Source organism: Hyperolius riggenbachi, chromosome 4 (assembly GCF_040937935.1).
Source record: "Hyperolius riggenbachi isolate aHypRig1 chromosome 4, aHypRig1.pri, whole genome shotgun sequence".
NCBI lineage: Eukaryota > Metazoa > Chordata > Amphibia > Anura > Hyperoliidae > Hyperolius > Hyperolius riggenbachi.
In genome coordinates, this window is record NC_090649.1 from 156,829,226 (window position 1) to 156,852,825 (window position 23,600).

The 23,600-nt window shown below is 42.7% G+C and overlaps 1 protein-coding gene across 2 annotated transcripts in view; it reads left to right on the top strand.

Moving 5' to 3' along the window:
• VEPH1 (ventricular zone expressed PH domain containing 1) overlaps nt 1-23,600 on the top strand; it is a 471,495-nt gene that overhangs the window by 385,285 nt on the left and 62,610 nt on the right. Inside the window, exons 12-13 of one of the 2 annotated variants that reach the window (XR_011031377.1) lie at nt 4,097-4,214; nt 8,187-8,299. Coding sequence is in view for 1 of the 2 variants with exons in the window: in XM_068280844.1 (XP_068136945.1) it covers nt 4,097-4,214 (118 nt within the window). In the remaining variant the exon portion in view is untranslated. The remainder of the gene's footprint in view (nt 1-4,096; nt 4,215-8,186; nt 8,300-23,600) is intronic. The other variant, XM_068280844.1, reaches the window with a different exon arrangement.

The window sequence follows — 23,600 nt, forward strand, 5'->3', positions numbered from 1 at the left end:
GATACAGCAGGTATATTGAATTGATGACATGCTTGTGATCTGGTCAGGACCACCTGAACTATTGCGGGACTTCTAAAGGTTTACTTTTGGACATGTGTGGAGTTCCTGCTATCACATAATTATTTTCTGTTCAATGGGGGTTTTTATCACCAGAGGTACGGAGCTTCAATGGGGACAAATTTTTCTCTCTCACTCGCATATTTGGAGATGGGAACCCTTTCACTAAATATATGACTTGATACAGCAGGTATATTGAATTGATGACATGCTTGTGATCTGGTCAGGACCACCTGAACTATTGCGGGACTTCTAAAGGTTTACTTTTGGACATGTGTGGAGTTCCTGCTATCACATAATTATTTTCTGTTCAATGGGGGTTTTTATCACCAGAGGTACGGAGCTTCAATGGGGACAAATTTTTCTCTCTCACTCGCATATTTGGAGATGGGAACCCTTTCACTAAATATATGACCTGATACAGCAGGTATATTGAATTGATGACATGCTTGTGATCTGGGCAGGACCACCTGAACTATTGCGGGACTTCTTAACATAACTGAATGTTAACACCATGAATGTATCTTTCACCATGTGTAATAATGAAAAGGAGATCAATTTCATAGATCTTACCATTATAGTGGATGTGGAACACTCACAAGTGCTCACAAAGACGTATCAGAAACTTTGTTCAGGTAACTCTGTGCTGGAAGCCAGTAGTTGCCACCCACATCACGCTGTGAAGGCCGTCATGGTGGGTGAATTCATTCATATGTGTAGGAATTGTAACATGGAGGACACTTTGAGACAGGAGTTTGCTCTTTCTCGCTGAGAAGGGTTACCCCGCCTGGACTCTTAGATGCGCCACTTGTATAGCTAGCTATGCCTGGAGATAGGAGTACAGTGTTGAAGAATACAAATATTCCTAATCAACCTAGGCCTGTGCAGACCTTTATATATAGATATTGTTAAATATGCCTAAGTTATTATAATTAAACACTATAGCATTAACCTATCTTAGCATGTACCTTAAACTGTATTTGACATGTTGGTTACATTATGTTTATTCTATGTATTTATTTTCTCTTAATAAACCACTGACATCTTTTGCAGTGCTTTATGGAGTCACTAACTATTCCACAGAGGAGCTCATAATCTAAACTCTGCTCTCGTTATAAATTAATTATAGCCTAAGGCCAATTTTGAGAGAAGCCAATTAATGTATAGGTCTCTTTTTGGGATGTGTGAGAGAACCAGAATGCTTGGAGTAAACATGGTGAGAACATACAAACTTTATACTTATTGTTCTATCCCAGATTCAAAGAACCCAGTACTGCAAGGCAAGAGTGCCACCAGACTATTCATATTTATCATCATATTTATCTTGGTAAAAGGAATATTTAGTACATATGAGGTGGACTCTTCTTCCCCTGTTGGAGTTTCACAGGAATTTTGAAGTAACTTGAAATGCTTAACGATATTACCAAAATTTGGGATATCACAGATTATTACCGTAACTTAAAAAAAAAGGATGTGTATGTACGCTGACATTTCCATCGCCCAAAAACCATGATTGGTTTTGGTTTATGAAGTCTACGGCTGTATTGTATGGAGAGCCTTTTAGCTGATAAAGTTGTAAATTGTATCGATTTTACATTTAATTTAATAATTAATTTGAATTAATTGGAATGATATTCAGATAACGAGGAGGAAGCCATTTATATTTATTCACATAATACAGGAAATGGGTCTGTAACCTAATGGAGTAAGTGCTGTTTGGGCCTCTTGGGGAGATGTGTGTCTGGCATATGTACAAAGTGCTCTTCCCACCTGACTTGGACTCTCCTCGGCAGGGTGTACAATGCTATTATAAGGATCTGTCTCTGTTGTCTGGATTGCTTTGCATTTTGTGAAGTAGATTTGCTTTCTGGACAGCTTATCCTTTGTTTTGGTAATCTGTAGCATATGCAGTATTTTAGGAACAAGTGCCTAACTATATATGAACTATTTATGTTGACAGAAAGTTATTAAAGTAATATATGATCATGTTCTTAGCAATAATACCTCATTGAAAATGTGTGGTTGACCACAGTTGGGAGCTAGCATTGGGATTGACCTGGACCATGAGTCACACAGGCCTCTCCATGAGCAGAAACTAAGCCCAAAAGCTGATGAGCATGTCTTAATACTCTTATGGAAATTATGATGATGATGTCATACAAAAGCCTTTAAAGTGTTTGGTGGAAGTGGAGTAAAACCGGACACTCACACTGCTATTTAACTTAAGTATACCTACTTGGAGATAATTCTCTGAACACAGAAATACATATGGTGCTCTGCATATCACACTTACAGGAAAATGCACGAGTTGATAACAGAAAATGTATAATCAGAAACACTTTATATGTCTCCAACCCACTACCCTCTACATTGTAAGCTGGCAAGGGCAGGGACCTCCTCTTAGTGTTTCTTATTCTGATGTAATTTATCATAAGAACATGCACTAGTATTGGTGATGTCTCAAACACTCAACATTGTCTGCGTTTTGAAACTCATGTATCTACTGTATGTTTCCCATTAATTGTTTTGTACTATGTACAGAGCTACGGAAGATGTTGGCGCTATATTTGTATAAATAAAAATTATTATTAACAATTCTATATAATCTGAACATTTCTATAGCGCTTTTCTCCTGTTGGACTCAAAGCGCTCAAGAGCTGCAGCTACAAAAGATGCACTCAAATGGCCGCCCTGCAGTGTTAGGGAGTCTTGCATTGAACTCCTTACTGAATAGGTACTGACCCTAGCCAGGATTTGAACCCTGGTTTCCCATGTTAAAGGCAGTGGCCTCAAAGGATACCCGAGGTGACATGTGACCCGATGAGATAGACATCTGTATGTACAGTGCCTAGCACACAAATAACTATGCAGTGTTTTTTGTTTCTTTCTCTGCCTGAAAGAGTTGTATATCAGGTATGTAAGTGGCTGACTCAGTCCTGATTCAGACAGGAAGTGATAACAGTGTGACCCTCACTGATAAGGAATTCCAACTATAAAACACTTTCCTAGCAGAAAATAGCTTCTGAGAGCAAGAAAGAGATAAAAAGGGGATTTTTTTTATCAGTGAGGGTCACACTTCCTGTCTGAGTCAGGACTAAGTCAGCCACATACATACCTGATATTTAACTCTTTCAGGCAGAGAAAGAAAAAAAGGAACACAGCCTAGTTATTTGTGTGCTAGGCACTGTACATACCCATGTTTATCTCATCATGTGACATATCACATCGGGTATCCTTTAACCAGTATACTATCCAGCCATGCTATAAAAATCCCCTGTGTCCCTGCATCCTCCCATGTTCCTGTCTCCGTGCGTGTGTGCCAGTGCACATGTGCAGGGGAGCGGGCTGTGTGCCAGTCCGCATGTACAAGGGGGCGGGCATGTGTGCGCAGCTGAATGGGAGGGTGGCCATTGCAGGGCAGGGGGGGGGAGTAGGGGGTGAGGAGGGTTGCGACTGAGCCCTAGTGCCTGTTTTTAAACGGGCGGGCTTATGACTAGTGTTAATATAAAGACCTGTACGCTTAGTTAAATTAAGATTCTAGGAAGAAATAAAGGTTTATATAAAGCAAGGAAACTTCTACTTCCATTTGAGTTCCATACATGATTTCTCAGCCCAGCCAGTTGCTGATTCTGTAAATGAGCTTTGAGTCAGAACCCAAAACTCATCTGTTTAGCACCCTTTGATTGCTGGTGCTTTGATAACTTATAGAGGCGGCATCTTCACATTTCAGTTGAAAGAAAGTTGAGGACTGCCATATAAATTCATATAAACCAGGGTGTGCGAATGCTGGGAATCTGACTTACCACCATTTCTTAAAGATAAAGATTATTCTTTTAGGAACATCCCGGGTATTCACTGGCCGCACCTGCTAGTTAACATCTAGCCCATCTTCTGTATAAATGATGACAGTCACAGTGTGAGATGTCTTCATCTGTAACTTGTAAGCCTTGAGCTAGAAGATAAATATTATGAATTTCTAGAATGTATTTGATGTTTGTGTCCCAAAGTAATGACTATTATTTTGTATGTGTTGTTCTAGGATCTTGATCTTGTGCTCATGCATCTGGAAGAAGTGAGGTTTTTTGATCTATTTGGATTTAGTGAGAAAACCGGGTCATGGTTATGTTTTATGTGCAACAATCCTGAGAAAGCCACAGGTAATAAATAACTCTTCCTGCTGCTAAAGCAAAAAGAAGGAAAGGTTATGCTGAAGGCATAAAAGAGTGACACTTACAATTCTAGCTGAGTAGTTGTTGACCAGGCAGTGCTATAAAACATCTTAGTTGTGCAATATACATATAGAAATGGGTGTGGATTTACTGAATTTGAATGCAAAATAAATAATTAAATATAAAATGAAAAACAAAATGAAGTAAGAAGCCTAAAACAATATGTTGTCTTGCAATGCTAGGTGAAGTATGGACCATGTAAAATTAGATGGTAGTATGTTACGTTACTTTGTCCTCTTTAACCACTTGAGGACAAACCCCCCTAAAGACCAGGCCATTTTTTACTTAATTGGCCACTGCAGCTTTAAGGCCTTGCTGTAGGGCCGCACAACTCAATCACACAAATGATCCCCCCTCCCTTTTCTCCCCACCAACAGAGCTTCCTGTTGGTGGGGTCTGATCCCCCCCCCCTCCTGTGTTTATTTTTTATAAATATTATGTTTATTATTTTTGTAATAAGCTTCAGCCTATGACAGCCGACCACTGCAGAGTGCCCCAGGGGGACAGCCGTGTCACACGGCTGTCCCCAGTACAGCGCTGCTGTAGATCCCAGCGCTGTACCATGTTAAAAGACAGCGGTTTTGCCATCTAACAGTTTCCGAGCGGCGATTGCTGCTAGGAAACTGAAGGCGAAGCATAGCTAGTTAAATGCATTATAGGTTTTCAGGAAAGGATGAGGGGGGGGGGGGGGGGGGGGACTCTTCCTGCCAGTCAGTTCCTGTGCATCAGAGGAGCCCTGGTTCTCTTGGTATACTGTATACAAAACAGCCGTAGAACCCGTACAAATGAAAGTTGCTGAGGCGGCTAATAATGGCCGCCTCTGCCGAAAATCCAGCATGGATACGGCATTTATTAATAAATATTGTAAAAAATAAGCAGTTTTATCAATTAAGTTATGTACATTAAAGTTCCTCTTTAAGTGTGTTCACCTCAGTTGATGTTAACACTCAACAAAAGGGCATAAGGATGATATATGGGAACAGTTAAAAAGGGTGAAAGTTGCATCCTGTTGAAAAGGGCACCCGCTATACAAACTAAGCCTACAAATAATGGGCACTGATATGTTGTGTTTCCTGTGACACTCTGTGTAATAATGGACATTCCATTTACTAGGCTGCATTGTCTTTTCTTATCCTCAAAGTACCTCAAACTGTAATAGGCCTGCCTCACTCATACTTACACAGTAAAGCACATTTGGTCCAATGCCGATAAACCTAACAAACCAGCCAAACTTGTGCCAACATTTGGAGGATGTTAAAGGGACTCCGAGCTCCTCTCATGGGTATGCCTAGAGACTCCGACCAGTACTGCAAAGTACTTAAAGAAGCATACCTTTCTGTAGCTTGAGCTCTGCTTTTTCATTTGATGCCTAAATTGCTATTCTACACCAAATAGTTTTAGTTCGATTTCAATTTAAAAATCAGAGCTGCCATCTTGGCTATGTTATAACTTTCGGGTCACCCTGTCTTCTCTGTTAGAGAAGTGCATCACTGAATGAAGCAGGGAGAGGAAGTGACACACATGGCCATTGCAAGAGGCTCCTCCAGAGGGGTCATAACATGACTTTGTTGGAAGTCGTCTGGCTGAAAGCCATAACCATGAGAGGTGCTTGTAGTCCCTTTAAGTTAGCATTAGACATTCAACCCCAGGGCTCTGGAGCTACAAGGTAAAAGTACTAAATACTTAATCATGGGCCCTTACACATGGGCAGCTGACAATCGGTGAATTCACCACCTGTCAGCTGCTCTCCTGCACCAGCAGGGTGCCCCCCATGGAGTGAGATCTGAGTTGCACCACAGCCGTACTCAGACTCAATATGTCGCATGCCTCTGCCGCCCAGCTTGACACGCGTGGTGTTACAACCACTGTGATTTGGCTACATTTAAATTGCACCCGAATTGCACTGACGGGCAGCAGACGGGAGGCTGACCTGCTCAGCAAATGTGCAGTATAGCCGTCCGTCTGAAAAGGGCCTAAGAGATATCGGCCTAAGAGATATCGTTCCTGGAGGGTCCATATGACAAGGGCACAGGGCGGAGAAATAAAGAGGCACATGGAGACCAGATAGAAACACTTTTAACATGAAAGTGATGTACTGCCCTGCTCTGGCTGGTGCTAGAGTATTTTAATAAACAAAGTTCTTACATCTCTGTTGTCTTCCTTGTTGTATCCCATGATGTCGGTGAACTGTGTGTGGCCCTCAGTAGCAATCTGTAACAGTTCTGAGAATTGTTTGTTTTGTTCCTTTCAATTGAATTGTGGTATGAAAACCACACAGTTTTCCAAGCCTGAGTGGCTTCATCATGGGAATCTTCTGTGTACTCCTTTCAACAAGTCCGGCTTGGCTTCCCCTAATGAAAGTGTTATCCTATAAATAAGCAGATTTGCCTCACTCTCAGAACCACTAAATATGCAGAACTACTTCGATCTCTTCCAGCCACTAATTATTTCCATTCAAACGAGATATTCATTCAGGGATCTGAGATAACTTGTGTGGCTATAAATCACCACATATTCTTGGTTATGTTAAGTTTGCTTTAATAAACGTGTCAAGAAGCTGTCATTAATCTTTTCAGCGGAAGCTTAATCTTTTTCTTTATTATTTATACAGTGGAATGAAAATAGGTCTCTTGTGTAAATTATATTTTTCCATGGAACACAAGACATCAGTTCTTGTGTCACATTTGGAATGGGATTTAAATTTCCCCAGTGTTTAGTAATAAATGGCCAAAAGTTTATTCAGCACTGAGTATTTATTTTTGTGATGAAGATGAGATTTGTTACAAAAACTAAAGAAGAGACATCCACAACTAGATCTGCTCATCTGCCCAAGATTGCAAACTATGATGTTGGTAGATAAATTGCTTAGGCTGACCCACTAATATACAGTTAAGAGTGTGACTACAGCCATAGTAGCATAGCAGTCCTTGGGACTCATCATTATCTCTCTATTCAATAATCATAGAGTCTGCAAATAAAGGTGCGTGCATACACACGATTACTGTGGCCTGCAGGGATAAACTTTGTCTCTCAGGTGACAGTTCAGAGCTGAGTGCTGTATAGACAAGTCACTAGACTACAGACTAGCAACATGTTGTGTTGCTATGGAGGGTGGAGGAGGAGATGGAGTGACGCACTACGAAGTGGCACAGAGCACACTGGGTGAGTGGGGAAAACAATGCCCCCTGCCGAGATGATCGATAACCTAGAGGGTTGATCACATGCCAGATTCTAATCAGAAAAGTGGATCCAGCCATCTGCCTTGGTATCTTTAGAAACTCAGCTTCATAGATGCTCTGCAAAGTAGGGAGAGAGAGAGAGATACATCTGGAAGCAGCTGTCACATAGCATGATGACCACCTGAGGAAAGAGCTAGGTAAAAAGGCTGTAGACAACTGGCACATGTGATGTTCTACCTGAATATAATTACAAGAACCAGTGGCTGTCGTATTCCACTCTCCTTCAAAACATGCCTGCCGAAACTGTTGTCTTTTTTTTTTTTTAATTATATCCACATTACTGGTTCTGTTACGTAAGTAAGATATTATAGTTGCTACTAAAGCCAGTCTGATGCTGTAAAGAGGTTGCGGGTCATGGCTGTAATGCTGGGAATACACCATGAGTTTTTTTTGGCAGAGAGATGGCTTAATAATTTTCGACAGGTCCAATCTGATATTGATCGTTTTTCTGACCGATTTTCTCGTAAAATTGAAATCAATCAGAAAAATTATCAGAAAATCGATCAGAAAAAGCGAGTGGAAAATTGATCGGAACATAAATCTGCCAAAAAACCTCATTGTGTATTCCCAGCATAAGAGAAGCAGTGCAGAAACTAGTGTTATTATATACCGTACATACTGTATAAAGTGCTGTAACCTGGAACATCCGGACTTGTTGCAGGTCTGTCATCGAGAAGCTACTTGTCTACAAGTGAAGCAAGAAGTTTAATCTGAGAGCCAGGAAACATCTCTAACAAGGCAACAGAGATGGCAGCATTTATACACCTCTTAAATGTAGTTTCTTTTAAACCTCTTCTCCACATTGTCTTTGGATTTCTTTGGAGTCTTTTGTATCTACTTGAGGAGACTGGCCAGCAATGGGGCAATATATGAGTGATGGTGTAAACATCTCGATTATTATCTGAAGGAATTACACCTATTTAAAGCGGAATATAACCCTGCATTTCAACTTTGCTCTAAAACATTATTTACAGTGTATTATATGCAACTAGCATTTTTTTTTTTACTAGACCAGCATTGGAAGGGTTACACAGGGCTTTAAAGTTCCTGGACAGAACTGCAGACGCATCCGAAGCTGACATAGATACATTTTGTTTACATAAATGTATCTAAGTGTTGAATGTGACTCACTGTCTCTGACTGAGAAGGAGCTGGAGGACAGCCAAAGAGTGTGTAACATTTATCACTTGATACATTCTATGTAGTTAAATGTATCTATCTGAACTTCTGCATATCTCTCCAAGGAACTTTAAACCTCTGTGTTTAACCCTTCCAATGCTGCTCTAGTAAAAAAAAATGCTGGTTGCATATAATATGCTATAAATAATGTTTTAGAGCAAAGTTGAAATGTAGGGTTATATTCCGCTTTAAGCTGGAATTTTGTGCTATTAGATCGCGGCCTAATAGCACAATTGAAAATGCTAACGTTTTTAGATACTTACCTCGGGAAGGGGAAGCCTCTGGATCCTAAAGAGGCTCCCCCTGTCCTCCTACGTAGTTTTAGCTCTGGGATCCTGGAGGTGTGGCTTCCCTGTGCATGCGCACTAGCACGTTCTGCTCAGGCTCTGGCCGAAATAGCTGAGCCCAATTCGGTCCTTGCTACTGTGCAAGCGCAGATGGCTCATGCCTGTGCCGTAGCATAAAACCAATGTGACCCAGCTTTTTCTGAAGAAAGGCAAGTGGGTCTGTGGTACTGTGCTCTTGACAAGTGTCAACGAGCTATATTTCGGTGGTCCTACACTGTAACAGGAGGACAAGGAAAACCTCTTTAGGACCCAGAGGCTTTCCCCTCCAAAGGTAAGTACCCCATAGGGCACTTCTTTAACTTCAGGTACACTTTAAGCTACAGCTTTTCACAGATTCGATCAGATGGCTGCAGCACATGGTAAACAGTACTTAGGCCCGGTTCACATTAGCGTTTTTTTGCGGATTGGAACCGGATGTATACTGTACCAGATGTGAACGGAACCAATGCTAATCTATGGGGCCGTACACATCCATCTGTTGGTATGGATATGTCGCGTAGGTTCAGTCCCCAGATCGAAAAAATGCTACAGTCCCTAATTTTCCGGACCGTTGCTCCCTGCGGACCTGAAACGGAAGGTTTTGCAGGGCTATAGGAACCAATGAAGAACGGAACTGAACAACACACTGCCTATAAAAGTGGACCTTTCTATCTTCTTTCCTGTGTACTCTCTATGATACAGCTCTATGGTAAAGCAGCCATCTTGGCTTGTTTGTTTGGCACATGGGTCTGGGAGTGCTGCAGGAGTGGGATCCATCCCAGTTTGTGGATTTCTGGAAAGAGATGGAAGACATAAGGCCATACAGCATTGAGTACCTGATTGTCCAAGTACAGGGGCAACCTGCCCTCTGTGACAAGGGACACCCAGAACATAATAACATCCGGAAGTGCAGAAGGTTGTGGGAGGGCATCTGCAAAACTTATGTGCAGGGATTCGATCAACTGAATCGGAAGGGGAAAAGTGCTCAAGGTATGTTTACAATGGATGTTGGGAGGGTGTGATGTGTTTCAGCTGTGTGATTTCTTGGTGTGGGTGGTGGTTTCAAAGAAAATATGTAGCACGCAGGCCTTGTCCCAACCATGTGTGTCTGGGCTGCAGGCACACGACTGCTTGCCTGTGGCTCAGACACGCATGCTCTGTGTACCTGTGTCCCACCCACTACCCGTGTCCCAACCACATGTGTCTGGGCCGCAGGTGCACGACTGCTTGCCTGCGCCTCAGACACGCATGCTCTGTGTACCCGTGTCCCACCCACTACCCGTGCCCCACCCACTACCTGTGTCCCAACCACATGTGTCTGGGCCGCAGGCGCATGACTGCTTGCCTGCGGCTCAGACACGCATGCTCTGTGTACCCACAAAATAAATATAACAAAATAAAACAATGATCAAAATAAACTATTGAACCACATAACTAATGAACACAATAAACAATGAACAAAATAAACAATGAACAAAATAAACAATGAGCAAAGTAAACAAAATTTTATGCTTGTCCTTCAGGTGTCATAAAATAGTCAGCCACACTGTCCCTGTTTTGAAGGGCGACTACTCTTGGCCTTTGCGCGTACCTCCGCATCGGCCGAAGTGGGAGTACCTCTGGAACGTTGGAATTGTCCACTTCTTCCTGATGCAAAGAATTGTGGAGGATGCATGCTGCTTTCACAACGTGGACAGCATTGTCCGGCTTCAGTAGCAGCGGTGTGTGGAACATCCTCCACTTGTTCGCCAGGATTCCAAAGGTACACTCCACCATTCGGGAAGCGCGGCTGAGCCGTGCGTTAAAAATTGTCTATTTTCGGTCATGGCCCCTGTCAGGGTATGGCCGATTAATGTGGGTAGACAGGGCAAAAGCCTCATCTCCCACAAAGACAAAGGGGTAGGCGGGTGTCGTTCTCCCAGGCCAAGGTTTCTCAGCGGGTAGGTGCAGTTGGTTTTGCTCCAGCCGGTGGTGCAGTGTGGTATTTTGAAATATGCCAGAGTCATTGGCACTCCCGTATGACCCCACGTCTACGCATATATAAATTTGTAGTCCACATCAGCCACTGCCATTAGGACAATACTAAAGTACTTTTTATAGTTGAAATAATGGCTGCCACTCAATGGTTTCTGGATCCTGATGTGCTTTCCGTCGATCGCACCTACACAATTCGAGAACCGACACTGTCCAGAAGCGGTCTGAGATCTCCTCCCATTTTCTGGCGTGTGGAACAGGCATATATGTGGCCCTCAGCCTTCTCTGGATAATTTTGGAGGTCCTCACTATGATGCCTGCCACTGTACTCTTCCCAATTCTGAAGGTTATGTGTAGAGATGCGTAGGATTGCACAGTTGCCATGAACCTAGGAGAGAAATTAAAAAGTTATTATCTTTTGTTTTTTGCCGAAAAATATAAGACCCGATGGTCCAGTGTACGCAACGCCTATGTCAAGAAACTGAGAATTCAGCACAAAGAACAAAGGAGTGGAAGTGGATACTCCAAAAGAACACCCTATTGTTACGCACGTCCGCTGGCGTTCTTGAGAACTTCTGTGGAGGCAAGAGAGTAAGTTTAACTACTTTTACCATTGGTAAAAACACTGTATATGATGATAACAACAACAACAACAACACGTGGTATATTATGGTAACATTTTCCTTTGTATTATCTACAGGACTGAAGATAATTTTCAGGAGGATGAGGACCTCGACACGGATCGGGAGGTCGTTGGTATTGGGGACAGTGACGAAGATAATTTTGATGACATTGATTATGACTCTGTGCTGGACACGGACTATTTGCCGCCACCACCTGCCAGTAGGCAGGTTTCCGTGGACTCCAGGCGGTCCGAAACTGAGGACTTGACCCTCCCTCCTTAGGACCCTGGCCCTGATCCTACCTCAACCGAAACTGTCCAGGACACTCCACAGGCACCGACACCGTCCACTAGTGCTGCCCAGCCCCATAGAGTCCAAACCTCAGAGGCAGAAATCCCTCCAGCTCCAAGGAGACGAAGAGCTGCTCCTGTACCCACAAGAAGGGAGACTGAGGCAGAGATGTCGGGTGCAGTGTCAGGCCTACTTGGCATCCTCAGAAGCCAAGAATCCATCATTACCAGACATATGCAGGATGGAGACAGAAGCAACCTGATAGAGGGCTATCGGCTCCATATCGAGTCGCTTAAAAAAGAGCTAGACGTGCTGAACAGGCACTACCAGGATGAAGTAAAACTGCTGAATGATGAATATCGTGCACAGCATGATGAATATCGTGCACAGTTTGAGCATATCCAACAGCAGCACCGCAACCAAGTATCACAAATGCAGCAGCCGATACATCAAATGCAAAGCCATAGTGCAGAACTCATGCGACATCAAGTGCACCCTGTCAGGAACCGGCCCGCGGCACGCCTGCGTACACGTTTCCCGACTGCGGGTTTGACCAGATCAAGCGGGGAACAGCCTTATTCAAGCTACAGACAAGGCTGGGACCCCTCAAACGCTCTTTACTGCCACCACTAGCTGTTGCTAGAAACATCTCTGTGGTTGAGTGCTCATGCAATCCATGTTTTCGTATTCGCGTCAGCTTTGCGCTTAGGCCGAATACGGGAACGCCACGCACGCACACGCACAATTGCAATCTTACACTAGTGAAGCAAAACCACTAACAGTTGTTCCGAACGATACTGTTAGCCACTCTGCTGTCGAGCTACTCGCACCGGCGTTTTCGTACGTTGGGTCAGCTGCGTGCTTTAGGCCAACGTATGACAAATGCCCCACACAATGCAATCACAATCTTATACAGTAGGGTTGCTCAAACATACAATTAGGCATGGACTTATACACAGTTGCACTTCAGTCTCTTCTAGGCTATGAGTGTTAGTTTAGTACAGCAGAAGTCAAGCTTATTAAATAACAATTTAATATTCCAGGAAAAAAGTGGAACAATGCAGAAAATAATATATACAAAAGATTACAAAAAACAAAATAAACATTACAGAGTTAAAAACCAAAGTTACACACAAGGACAGTTGCGTAAAATAAACGGGGGGAAAAAGAACGTTACCAGCGTAGGTTAGAACGTTCTTTGACGAGAGGACGCCTTTTTTCGACCAGGAGTCGAGATCATCCCTAGCTATGCGCTACCTCCAGAAGAAGATCCCTGTGACTATCCTGGACCAATTTAAATAGTCCAAAGAGTCCCCTGGGGCATTTAATGTCCAGCCCCCAGGAACTAATGCAATCTCCTAGATTGTGACATCACAGAACGATTGTCATATGCAAATTTCAAGGCTTTTCCTGTCACACCTAGCAGACTTTAAAGCAATCCTGTGTTCGGTCAAAATCCAATTCCCACGTCTACAGTTTGACAGGTCTAGTCCATACATCAAAAGATTGCATTTTGGTTACAGGTAGCAGTTTGCCTGTAATTGCCTGTAAACAGACACAGACAATCACCTCCGAGATTGTCTGCTATTGTCCTCCCTCAAATGCAAATGTACTACAGGAGATTCAATTAGCAGCATCCAACTTCCAGAGGAACTGACTACAAAAGCTCAAAGACCTTCATTGTCATAGTCATATTGTCATACAGCAAACACAGTTTCCCCCAAAGCCAGAATGGCTGTAGCCGACATCACAGTCAGAAAAATGAAATAAATATGTTCCTGTATTATCCTTAACATCATCAGCACCCCAATATATCCTCACACCAGCCTAACACACCCTCATGTCCCATGTATGCTGTCGTGCCACTACAGCCTTCTAGAGGCTGTCAAATCACACATGGAACCACCGTTTCAGGCCCAACCACCAAAGTTTAGACCACCTACAACCTGGCAATCCCCTTCCCAAACCTACCAAGGGTATAGAGGTAGTGCATTTGAGGACCGAAGATACACCCAGTTAGGAACAGGTTCTAGCAGTTCAACCGTTAGTACCCCGGCCCTCCTGACCAACCATCTACACCAAACCTTTTTCTTGGATCAGAGTCAGACCCAAAATTGTAATGTACAATTGAAAAATAAAGTTGTGCTTCTCAAGCCCTCCCCTTGGACGTGGCCTTCAGCACCTGTCCCCTAGGAACCGCAACATGTCATGGCTCGGCCCAACCCGGCTACCAGCCTGGTTCCTTTGGCCTTGGCATGGCATGTTGCCTTTCCTGTGGGTCAGGTTTAAAAGGCGACGCCCAAGAACTCTGTGCCCACATTCTACCCTCACCCATGGACTATAGTGTCCTTTTTGCACTTGTTTTTTTGCACTAGTTGGGCTCTGTGCCCCATTGTACCTGCACCAATTATGTTTCTGTTGAACTTCAAATTCTAGCACTACTTGGGCCTCCCCTTGGACGTGGCCTTCAGAACCTGTCCCCTAGGAACTGCAACATGTCATAGCTCGGCCCAACCTGGCTACCGATTTGGTTCCTATGGCCTTGGCATGGAATGTTGCTGTCAGGTTTAAAAGGCGATGGCCAAGGGACTCTGTGCCTACAGTTTATGTTCTGTTTTTTAAAAATTGACATTTTTTTTCTATCTTCTATGTTGGAAAACTGTTGAGTTCACTTCCATGTTGGAAGCTTTGTTATGTTATTTATTTTTCAATTCTTGATAGGTTTTGTAATAAAACTTTTCATTTTGGTTTAAAAAAAATGTTGGAGTTGTTGTTACTAACCTTAGAGTGATCATTAACTGTTCCACTGGTGTGACAGCCTTCCGAAAACGGGTATCCTTCTTCCTGAGGTCATTGCTCACCATCTCCAGGAGGGTATCAAAACTGTGACAAGAGGTATAAAGGATTAGAACTGGAAAGAGTTTTCTGTGGGGCAAGGTGTTGTGGGAAGATTGGGGTTGGGGTAGGTAGGTATGGATACTTACAGGGATATGGACATCCGGCAGTAGCTGTAAAATTTTTCTGGATGTCGTCTCAGGTCCTGGTACAGTGTCTTGAACTGTCCCTTGCTCTGCCTTTGAAGGAGTAGAGGGTGCACCTACCATCTCCTGCGAATAGCAGTCCTACGCCCCACATAGTAGTAGGTAAATATCAAAAAAGAAGCTATTCCAAGCCAGAAGTTGTAAAAATACACAGGATCCATTGTCCAAACAGCAAGCTCTCTCCTCAACAATGACCACAATGTATTTACCGGTACTGATCATTCAGAGCTCTGGTGTATATATAGCTATCTTTAATGCTAATTTTAGAACTTCCCCTTTAAAAACGGAAACTGACACAAAACGTATGCAAAACGGATACAAACAGAACGGACCGGAAACGTATTTATATCGGTCCGCAATGGATCCGTTCGAATGCACAACGGATCCGTTGGAACTGACAGTTTCGGCATGAAACGCTAATGTGAGCCGGGTCTTACTCATAATGCAGCAGCTTGCACTGCTGTTTTTTTTTTACGAGACTGCTGCATTCATTGCACATGGGCCAACCCTAATTTCACTCCTAGAAAGAGGTGGAATGTTGTAGTTTTTATCTGTTTCTCAGTGGCTGGTATCGCCATTATGTTCAAATCCAAAGCACTCACTGAATTATTAGCATGTCATTGACCATCTCTAGTTACTATGCATACAGAGCTAAGTACATTACCATACCCATTTGTGTAGCAGCAGTAAAGGATGCTGATTTGGAGGAAACAATCACATTTTGTTCATTGCTTTGAGGGATGGAAAATAGTTTTCAGGTATTATGGCCGAGTCTCACAAAGTAATAGGCAGCTATGGCAATAGCTCTAAAGGTTTCCTCTCCAGCAAAGATAATTACAGTCATCTGGAATCGATAGAGATAGAATAGAATGTACACTCCTAAATGTGGCTTGTCTGTATCAAATTTAATTTAAATGTATTTTCCTGTATGCTGAGTCAGAGCTGAAACTGTTTTGTCATTGTGGCTGAAAGGAATTCCATACAGCTTTCCCCTGCAGTGTGTGGGGCTCGTATCTAGCGATGCCAAAACCGCTGATAGTCTATGTTATTTTACATACATCGGATCTCCAGGCAAACAGCTAAATACACAGCTGAACTACAATGTATATAACATATTTTACCTATCCAAACATTTGTCATTCTGTGCAGCCAGTTCTTTGACATAGATAACTTTATGCTACATTTGCACAGGCGTTTGCATGCTAACTTTTTGGTGCTGAGAAAGCAGCATTTAGGCAACAGTTAAATGCCCAGAATAGAAGTGAATTAAATATTTATTTTCTTGGTGTTCCTTTTTTGAGTTATTCTGGTTTAATGTGTTGTGATCACCAAGAACAGTGCCTGATCAAAATCAGAATAATGTATGCATGCAATATAAACACTATACAAAACAGTTAATAATATGTGGAAACAATTAGAGAGGCAGTGATTCAATAGTGCAGTTACAGCCTTGCAGATTGTCCATAAAAAAACAGCAATCTGATCACAAATCTACAGGAAGAGGACACTGATGGGGGGAGTGTGTGAAAGGGGTTCAAGAGGTTGATGGCCGAGGGAAAAAGGGGGTTCCTGTGCCTTGTGGTCCTGGTGGAGATGGCCCAGAACTGCCGGCCTGATGGGAACCGATTGAGGAAGCTGTGGCCTGAATGTGAGGGATCAATGGCAATCCTTTTTTTTTAAAGAGAATATTTATTTATTTTCCAACATACTGCTCTTAATAGAGCAGAACAAACATAACAAAAAACAATCCCCAACAATAGATGCAGTACAAGTTACAGTACAATGAATGGCATGAGCAAGAATCATAGGTGTATAGCATGAAGCCAGAGCATTTGTGAGTCTCAATTTGGTAGAATGAGCAGTTAAAAATCACTTTTACATAGTGGTTAGCAACAGTTAAGACTTGAAATATATATATGAGTTAACTTATAATCAGATCCTGTACAGAGGCGTTAATGTCCAGGTGGGGGATTATAGTGTCCATAGACCATATTTGGACCATATCTTAGAAAATTTGTTTGGTTGATTGCGAGCTTGGTACGTTAATTTGTATAATGGAAGTGCTGAGTTTATCAATCTCTTCCATTCAGTCAGAGTGGGAGGTCTACTGTTTTTCCACTTCAGAATAATAGATTTTCTGGCGTAGAACAGCAGAACTCTGTTGAGTAGTTTTTTACCAGAGCTGCAAGACAGATCCTGTATCATTCCCAGCATACAGACTTTGAAGATTGGACTATGGGAAGACCCAAGGTATCTCTTAGGAAATGAGTGACTGACTTCCAATAATCATTAACCTGGGGACAAAACCATACACAGTGCAGGAAATTGGCTTGTTCCTGCCCACATTTAAAGCAGCGCCCATCATGAAGCGGGCCTGTGACGGACGAGCCGTCAGTGCGCAGAAAACGCAGCCGCAATCGACTTCCTTCCTCGGTTGTCGTTGCGCTGCCCAATCAGAATCTCATGTCTGTGGACACCAGGCAGTCCAGCCTGGGGGGTCTCTGCTGTCTTCAGGGGAGTTAGTTAGCAGAGTTCTTTTCATGAAGCCTGTGCCCTGTGACTTGCTAATTAAGCCAGAGGTGTAACACTCAGATGTTAATTAACAAACCAGGAGTCTTTTCAGAGCCAAGGAAGCTAATCCCAGCAGGAGGCAGACTTAGTGGAACCATTCAGCCAGGATAGGGAAACATAGAGTTATGATCTTTATGCATGTTTTAGAAGTACCATACATCGGAGAGCTGTGGAAGTTATATCATTCTGCTGGTCCGGATCTTGTGAGTATTTTGATAGTAAATTGGGGCCACTGGCATAACCAGAACTCGGGGGATTCCACTGTTTTTTAACCGGGCATGCAAACATGCCCAAGTCTGGTATCATATGAACTGGCCTAGTCTGAGAAATATGAATATATGATGGTCATGTGTGTGAGGAAAGCGTAAGCCGAGCTATGACAAATGTCATATTTGGTGGGCAGAGAGCACCCAGCCAGGGGGCTCACCGCCCCTGTCCAACCCCTGGGCTGTACTTGAGGCTCCACCCAAAGGTGGGCATTGTTCAAAAGTCTTTGGAAGGACCCCCTCAGGCATTCCTCCATTTTCCATCTTCATGAACACACCGCCACCGTGAGGAACAAGTGGTGGCCATATTGCTGGAGCTGAAACAAAGGGCACATGGCTAGCGGCCATCTTGTCTGAATTGAAACAAAGGACATCCTCCATTTTGTTTGGATTTTAAATCTTACTGAACTTTGAATTTATCTCTGGAACAAAGAACTTTGAGAACTTGAAACCGTTTTGCTTGGACTTGATGATTTTCCCACAAAAGGACTTATTTTCACAAACCCTAAGTATTTTCTCCCTTTTATTTTTCATACTGGCTATTACTGTTTTAATAATTATTGATTTTAATAATTGTCTGTATATATTATTTATATTGCTGTGAATAAAAGACTTCCTCCAAGTCATTCACTGTTCCGCTACCCTGCTTATCAGCCGCACAACTGAACCAGACTCCTGGAGAGACGCTACTACTATTGTTTGTTGTTGGCTAGACAGAATAGAGTGTGTTTAACCGTTTTTATTCGCAGGACTAGTCAGTCAGCGGGCTCCTCGGGCCCATGGTAACCGAGGTGGTGGCAGTTATACCCTGAATCGTGTGTGAGTTGTAATTACCCGTATCTCACAGGCTCCCTTCTGGTTTGTCTGCGGCTAATTCCCAACGGTTCCTGCGCATTGACTGCGACCAGAGTTCGCACGATGCGTGCGCTGGCACCGTTTGGAAGGCCATTTGCAGTCAGCCACCAGGGCTCCTGTGACAGGGCCCATTCGCGATAATCGCATGGGCGAAAGATAAGCTTGGTGTAGCCATTTTAAACCTATCAACCTATCATAGGCAGCAATGGTAGTTTTGCGATAGGTGTCTATTAAGTCCCGCCAGTCCCCGTCCTGTATATCATCCCCCACATCAGACCACTTCCTTTTGATAGCTTCAAATTTGGGTGCAGTTAACGAGGCCAAAAGAAAATTATAGTATTTGGAGATCTGTTTGGTCCTGTCTTTGTTTAATAAAAGTGTCTCTGAGCTCAAAGGGGTCAATTCGACTCCTGTCAGGCCAACCTGGGCTTGTACAGCGTGTCTAAGCTGTAAGTATCTAAAAAAGGCATGTCTGGGTAAGCCAAACTCCCCTCGGAGCTCAGAAAAATCTCTAAAGTTACTACCCAAAAATACCTGATGCAAATATTTTACATTATAGTGGGCCCAAAATTGTGGGTCTGGAACTGAAAGGAGTTCAGCGAGGTTATTATTACACCACAGAGGGGAGTTAAAGGATACAGGGGCAGCAGGTTCACCCAAGAATTTGCGTGTAACTTTGTATACCTTGATGGTGTTTTGTATGAGTGAGGTTCCTCCTCCCTGGTTGGGGACTGCATATCTGTAAATGGCTCCGCACAAGGACTCATACGAAGTCGCAATGTCGGCCTCCACTGCGAAAGTAGAGTCTTGTCTAATATTACTCAGCCAGAGGGCGATGGGTACCATCAATGGCAATCCTTAATGCTTTAGAGCACAGTCTGGCATTGTAGAGGAGGTAGAGGTAGAGGTCAGGTGGGGGAGGGTGTCTCCCAATCATCCTCTCTGCTGATCTGATGACCCTCTGTAGTTTGCGTTCTCTCAAGTCTGATGGGCTTAAAGCGTACCTAAGACATTGCAAATAAAAGGATTTATACTTAACTGGGGCTTCCTCCAGCTGTTTGTAGTCCATCGGCTGCCTAGACGTCCTTCCAGTCTCAACCCTTGAGCCAATCAATTAATACTGTGCATGTGCGGTCCTGTGTGCACGCATTTCTTGATCGCATTCCCGTTGCTACGCTTCCATAGAAAGCTCCCGGCCATGGGAGTGTGATTGAGGGTGCACACGGCCGGGACTGCACATGTACAGTGGCCAACAACCCGGCTTGATCACGGAATCCACTGAGGCAGAACGAAGGGGACTGGGCCGAGAAACTAACGCGCTACAGGGGGCTGGAGGCATTTTTACTGCTGGTAGGTGATTTCAGTGGAAGGAGATGATAATGCATTTTTTGCAGTTGGAAAAAGCAGTTATTTCTCCCAATGCAACTAGGGTTCCAAAGTGTGATGTCAGCACCCTGATGTTGACATCACACTGTGGGAGGGAGCACCCTGGTGCTGACATCACAATGTGGGAGGGGTTTCGCCACAATATCAACCATACAGAGCCCCCTGATGATCCGTTTGAGAAAAGGAAAATATTTCTCTTTGGAAAGGAGATATCAGCTACTGATTGGAATGAAGTTAAATCCTTAGTTACGCTTTCTCTTTAAGTCTAGAAATTCCTGTAAAAAAATACTTTTGACAGCTCTCAGAAGGTGCCAAAGTAAAAAAACTGTTTCCCGGAAGCCTCTGGTAAAGAGACAGTACGTGGCATAACAGGCAGCTCTATTGTGTATAAACTCCAAGAATGCAAGTAAAGAACATGCAACTCCAGCGCACAACTATGCAAAGAACAGCAATTTGCTTCTCCTAGTAGAGCACTTTTTGCCCCTTTCTGTAGAGTCTTCTTCTTGCCCCTTTTTGTACAGTTCTTCTCTCACCATCTTTCCTTAAAGACGTGCAGCATCGATGCAATGAAACTGTCCTTTTTTACTACCATTCAAACTTTTGACATCCAAACAGGTTGGAAATCCATGTGAATTGAGCCCAAGGCAACTAACTTCTTGATATAATTTTCTACACTGCACTGGAAGCAATGGAAGGTAGTAGCTACAGGTTAAGGTAACGCCTAGTCTACACTTTGACAGTGAAGAACAGCAGTACATTGATGAGATAATTATTGTGCTTTACAGTTGAATAGGTAAGCATGTAGTAGTATATAACCCGGCAGCATTGTGTACTGCAGTGCATTCTCTTTCTCTTCCACTGTTGCTATGCAGTGGAATACCAAAGGCTAGTGGGAGGAAATATTTAGGGAATTATGCCTACTACCTTCTGCTCACTGTGAATCACTGGAAGGTCAGTTTGTGACCTCGAGTTTGAATTTGTGGTACTGGGATCAATGGAATCGCTGTTAACAAATAAAGAGTAAAGACTCTGCTTTATATGTTTCACTATGAGCAAAAATAAATCTCCATAGACGGTAATCAGATGCAGTCAGCAAGTGAGAGAGATCATCATGTTAGACCTGACGATAAGCAGTGTTGCATATGGTAATTGCAGCTAATAGAGCAGCACTATTCATTTAGCTGGTCCACATACTGTATCTCTTGTTGGTAGTCTGGAGGCACACAGTTATGATTATCCAGTAAGCTAGGTTGCTTAGAACACCAACATTTATCACCAAGTTGATGAGTCCTAATGTGGAACACTAAAGCTTGCTGCAAACAAGTCTGTAAGCAGAGTATTTTGTAACAAACAATCGTTTGTCAGCTCCATCACTAGATAATTTAAATTTAATCACTGTATTTCAACATATTGGCCGAACCACATTTTATTTAGTATGGACAATACATTCCTAAGACATTCAATACGTTGTACACAATGATATCTGGAAAGCAACCAGGATGATTACTGTTTATTTCTGAGTCCAGAGAGAAATGAACATTTCACTTATGGCATTTCTCAATAAAGGCATTGTTCTTTGTAGGTTTTATAGAAGAACATTACTGAGGAGCTACTAGTCTGATGTTCTTGTTTCCCAAAACTGTAAACATAATGGGCTGGGCAATTGCTTTGTGAATCAGTGTCCTACTATTTCACCACAGATATATCTGAAGCAATGTACTTCAACTTGTATAGAAAAAATTCCAGGGACTACTAACTACAAATCATAGTGGCCCCCAGCAGCTGCCTAGGCAGCATTTGCTGGAGTTGAGAAGAATATGGATGCCCCCTTTCCCTGTTTGAGATTTCTCCTGCTGTTCTTACACCACATATGTGTAAACAGAGTTTAATGTTGTCTTGGGATTAGGGGGTGTAGAGTGAAAGGATCCAAAGGAGGCTGAGCAGCAATTTTAGTGCAGCAAAATTTCAGTGCCCCCAAATATAGAGACCAATGAGAAAAACTGTATTGAATTTCCCGCTGCATGGTTAATTTAAAGCTAGAGCAATTTTTAACAACTAAACACAACTTAACTTAACTTAACAAAACTCACACATATCTCAGTTGATCCAGAGGGAGGAGAAAAACCCTTACAAGGCTTGGACCTATTAGCTATAAAAGGGGAAAAAAGTCCTTCCCGAACCAAATAGAATCACTGGATCAACTCTGCTGGGAATTACCTAGTAATTATAGCCATTAATGTCCTTCAATACAAGGAAAGCATCCAGACCCCCTTTAAATGCAGATATAGAATTTGCCATAACTACTTCCTGTGGCAATATATTTCAAATTTTAATCACTCTTACTATACTGAACCCTTTTCCTAAATGAATAGCAAAAACTCTGGCAGCACGGTGGCGTAGTGGTTAGCTCTCTCGCCTTGCAGCGCTGGGTCCCTGGTTCGAATCCCAGCCAGGGAACTATCTGCAAAGAGTTTGTATGTTCTCTCCGTGTCTGCGTGGGTTTCCTCTGGGCACTCCGGTTTCCTCCCACATTCCAAAAACATACGGATAAGTTAATTGGCTCCCACTAATATTGGCCCTAGACTACAGTACTTACACTACATAATATAAATATATGGCAATGGTAGGGATTAGATTGTGAGCTCCTTTGAGGGACAGTTAGTGACAAGACAATATATATATATACACTGTACAGCGCTGCGTAATATGTCGGCGCTATATAAATACTAAATAATAATAATAATAAAAAATAATAACTCTTTTCCTCCATGTGCAGTTCATGTCTCCTAGTCCTTTGCACAACCTTAAGAACAAAAAGCTCATCGGCCAAGCTTTTATATTGCCCTCTGATGTATTTACACATGTTAATTAGATCTCCTCTAAGGTGTATTTTCTCCAGATGAAATAAGTCCAGTTTATCTAACCTTTCTTGGTAATTAAGACCTTCCATCCCTCGTATCAATTTTGTTGCTCACCTGCACCTGCTCTAAAACTGCAATTTTTGTCAATGAGTACTCCTAAGTCCTTCTCCAAGTTTGGTGTCCCAATCTGTGTCCTGTTATCTTGTATGGGGTTAGACCATTGGTACAACCAAGATGCATAGCTTTACATTTTTCAACAAAATTATATTACAGTTATTGTACTGCACAGTCGCTTCACAATGGCTAACAATCTAGCAAGTGCGATGGCTATTGATGTATAGAAAAGTGTTCACATGCATGTTTCCCTTTTCCATTTCAACGGAGCTTTGAGCATCTGTCGTAGCAGAACTCTTGTGTCAATTCTCAAATGTGAGTCACTTTAGGTGGGAATAAAAACAATCCACTCTGGAACAGCTATACACTTTATATAACTAATATGGCTTACCTCTTTTTTTTTCTCCATCCCAGTAACTAAGATCAGTCAACTGTGTTATCACCTGGGAGGAAGTAATAATTAGGTTTATCTGCACATGGGCTGTGAACAAGCATTAGGGTTCCTGATTTTCCATCTTTGAGCTAGAAACCACATTCAGACCCACAAAAATTAAACTTCTGCCTCAGAAAACCTAAACATTTTCGGTT